The sequence below is a fragment of the Erpetoichthys calabaricus genome, chromosome 1 (assembly GCF_900747795.2).
Source record: "Erpetoichthys calabaricus chromosome 1, fErpCal1.3, whole genome shotgun sequence".
Classification (NCBI taxonomy): Eukaryota; Metazoa; Chordata; class Cladistia; order Polypteriformes; family Polypteridae; genus Erpetoichthys; species Erpetoichthys calabaricus.
In genome coordinates, this window is record NC_041394.2 from 126118979 (window position 1) to 126123035 (window position 4057).

Below are 4057 nucleotides of genomic sequence, written 5' to 3' on the forward strand. Positions count from 1 at the left end.
ACAAGCAAAGCCATTTAGCAGAATTAAGCGTTTTCTTTCAAAATATGCTCCCCTTATAACAAAACTCAAAAGAAACGATCATTGATTCTAAACATGTATGTTTTCTGTTGTAATGTCTTTTCACAAAGCAACTTATTTGTTAATGTAAAATTTTCACAAATGTATATAAATAAATGTTACGTGTTTATGAGAAACTGGGCTCTGGTGGGGACAGATGTAAATAACCAGGAGGTCCTCGTTTCTGCTTGGTACTCTGTTACAAAGGGTGTGGTGAGAGGTGTCAAGATACCACGTGATCCCCTTCAAACACAGGGGCACTGCTCAAGGTGGTCTCTTGTTGCGGGACACTTCACACGAGCGGCTATTTGGACAGAAAGCTTTTAGACAGGACGCCTAGAAAGAAAGCCAAGTGGGAGGTGATTGATGTTTGATTAGACGTTGGCCTGTATTACTACCACATTTTAATCGCTCCCCGGTTGGGATAGCTGGATATTTTCCCGTCGGTCGCCATGCTCCATAGCGCTATGACATCAACTCCTTTTTCCGTGAGGGACATTTTAAAACGGGGCCAACTGGAGAATCAATGCACATTCCAGATGTGTAACGTCTCAGTACGGGACTTTGACGTTCCTACACTGAGGGGCTTATCCTGCGCATATCCCGCCCCAGCCACTCGGGAGCCACTGTACAGCCTGGACATGGAAATGATCTCTCGTGGACTTGAGGGTCACAAAGACTTGGAAAATCCGAGGAGCTCCTGTGCTTCCCCAATAGAAGACGAATTGGAACAGCAGGACGAAACGGGTAACACTAAAAGGGTTATTTATCATTTGGGTCTGACGGCTACATTACTAGTTTTTGGAGCTACAGAATGTTGCACTACTAGAAATTTGATATATATTTAGAGCTGAGAAAATGGAAATATAATACTATTAAAAATATTAGCAACAACTTCATACAAAAACATTAATCATATCAGATTGGTCGGCTTAGGAAAACAAATTAACATGTAGCTCCGCTGTTGTAACACAAAAATCATCTTCTTATATCTAATTTTACCTAATAAATAAAATATTTTAAACAAATAATATGCTGACATGTTTAACCAGTTTATGATTTAAGAACTGCATACATATTTTTATTTCAACATACATTTGGCGATATAACGCATTTTTATCAGAGATAGGCCGCAATACGTTCACATACAGTATCTCACTATAAAATATAACACTGATATTTGATTTAACAATTGCAAAATTACATTCTTATTTGCATAAACCGATACAGCTTGCACTTAGCCAAAATCCGTAAAAATCGGCTGGGATAAAAATAAATCAGTAGCACAACAATTAATCGTTTGAAAGACTTCGCAGCAGTGCCAACAATTAAACTACAATGACAATAATGTTGACAATTCATTAACAATGAAAACAAACGTGTAATCACCTCACAAAACTGTAACGAGAAAAGACGATGAGCTAAGGAGAAGTAAGATTATCATTTCAGGAAATACAAACGGTATACTTAACAATGAACTATTTGAGAAATATCAACAGTGATAATAACAAGATTCGAAATAACAGAAATACACTAAACATTCTCAGTGATTGTATTTTTTTAAAAATGACAGTATATAGTAATGATTGACCCTGTAAGTCTAAATTTGATTAAGGGAGTAATTATAGAGTATATAATAATAAATAAATATACAGTAATTTAATATTCAAAATTATAGATGCAACATTAATGTTAACAAGCCACATCTAATTATACTTCTATAGTACTTCTTCAAAATATAATTCATTAAATATGCAATAATTATGTAATTACTAACGGCATTTCCCCTACTATTTATAATAATTATATTAATGGTAATATCATTATGTCAATAATGTTAACAATTCTGCAGAGACTTAAAATATAATAGTGTAAAATGTATCAATATGACATTCCATGTGAAAGTAATCCTGAACCATTTTTATATTTTGTTTTTGTTAATTGTACACAAGCAATTTTCAGGACATATACATTTTTTGATCATAAAATCAAAAGTCCAAGGGCTGGAATTGACTATGTAACATATACAAATGAATACTTAGTACTTTGCATTTCTGTACAGTACTACTTTTATTTTAGCCCAAGCATTTCTAAGTTGTAAGCTATAATGATTACTGATATGAAAAGGAAACAATAGATTATTAGCATTAGCAATAGCGCCTTCAGCTTGTTTAACATTTAATTTGAAAATTAATGCGTAAAAAAACAAAGAAATATTCGGAAATCGTCTTATTTATTATAGAAATGCTAGGCATCAAATAAAGGTGACATTTTGAATTTCTGAGCAAGTAACTTTATCAGTCTGGAGTGTTGTTTATGTACAGTACAATTCACCTAAAAATTTTGAAGCATTTGTTGTACTTTTGCCAAAACTGAACGCATCTGTTTATTATTGTGTATTCTTCTTTATCCAGAAAATTACAGCCTGGAGCATTCACCGGCTAGTGAAGGGAGAAAAGAGGAATTATGTGAACAACCGAAGCACAGACAGAGAAGAAAGCCGAGGGTTCTTTTTTCTCAAGCACAAGTCTTTGAGTTGGAAAGACGCTTTAAGCAGCAGAGATATTTGTCAGCTCCTGAGCGGGAACACCTGGCCAGCGTTTTAAAACTTACTTCAACCCAGGTGAAAATCTGGTTTCAGAACAGGCGCTACAAATGCAAGCGGCAGCGACAGGACAAGTCACTGGAGCTAGCTGGACACCCTCCTCCACCCCGTAGAGTAGCAATACCGGTCCTGGTGCGAGATGGCAAACCCTGTGTTGGAGGATCTCAGGCCTATGGCGCACCCTATAATGTTACCATGGGTCCCTGTCCATACAATGCTTACTACAGTGGATACACCACAACTCCGTACAACTGTAGCTACTCTTCAGTGCCAAGTACGGCACCTCCTGCAGGCCATTTAATGAATGTGAACTTCAATCTGAGCAGCACTGCCCAGCTAGGAAGTCTAAATCAACAGGGGCAAGTATCTGGACCCTTACATGGAATACGTGCCTGGTAATTTCAGCGGGGCACCTTTGCTTGAAATTCTTTCTTCACAATTACTGAACTTCTCAGGAAGTCCACAGGCTATCGCAGCAAGCTCATTTCTCTTTCTTGGCCAGTGGGCACTTAATGGGCAAAGCAACTGTAGAGGGAGAATTTCCTTGAAATATGGACCTACCCAATAGCTCACCTGCTCAAGTTTACGTGGAGAATTTCTGCCTTTTTTATATTTCATCAGAAAATTGCCATTTTAAATATTTTCAGAATGAATTGACTTTTCAATTAAATGTTAATCCTTGACTATTTTGTAGATATTCTAAGGTAATCTTTCTCGTATCAAATGTATATTTTTGACTTTGCATTATTCAACACACAAATTATATTTGCCTGCCAGTTTCATTTTATCCCTACAATTTATTCATTACGTTTAAGTTCATAATAATGCAAAATGATAAATTAGTTATACCTGACTGTCACACTTTTGATGCACATTAAAACACATCCACATTAAATAACTAACACATTTCAGCTTAAAAGTATCTTATCCAAGTTTCTTTGGTTCAATTTTATTTGACCTTCTACATAACATGCCAGATAATTATATTAAATATGCATTTACCCATTTAAACTTACTAAGTCTGCTTGTGTATGAGACCTTTGACCAGCGCCTGTTATGCATGCTCCTTGGTGGCACAAAGACGTGTTGCTAAACTATGTAACACTTTAATAAAGGCGACCAAAAAACGTAGTATAAAGTATTTTAGTGCTATAAAAAAGAAATTAAAATACTTTCACTTTTAAAAATGATATATAAATTATGTATGAAATATAAATGTTTTCATTTTGAAAATATGTTGTCAGTATCACTTTTGTTTTTCTAATAACAAACATAAAGCTTATTAATTCTTAATGTTATAAATGAAGAAGAAAAAATTATAACAAATTTACAAGTCAATACTTTCATCCCACGCTATGATTCAGTTTGTAACACAAATATGAATACATCTGACAC

General features: G+C 35.1%; 1 protein-coding gene across 1 annotated transcript; it reads left to right on the top strand.

Annotated features, from left to right (window-relative positions):
* Positions 1 to 265: 265 nt before the first annotated feature.
* Positions 266 to 3357, top strand: nkx2.7 (NK2 transcription factor related 7). Its single transcript, XM_028799307.2, has 2 exons — positions 266 to 804; positions 2472 to 3357. Exons 1-2 carry the CDS (start codon positions 510 to 512, stop codon positions 3059 to 3061), a joined length of 885 nt encoding a protein of 294 aa, XP_028655140.2. The 5' UTR covers positions 266 to 509; the 3' UTR covers positions 3062 to 3357.
* Positions 3358 to 4057: the final 700 nt, after the last annotated feature.

Excerpts from the sequence above, each read along its gene's own strand:
- nkx2.7 (XM_028799307.2), top strand. The coding sequence starts at position 510 with ATGCTCCATAGCGCTATGACATCAACTCCTTTTTCCGTGAGGGACATT. Across the intron at positions 805-2,471 it reads GGAACAGCAGGACGAAACGG|AAAATTACAGCCTGGAGCAT; the intron begins GTAACACTAAAA and ends TTCTTTATCCAG.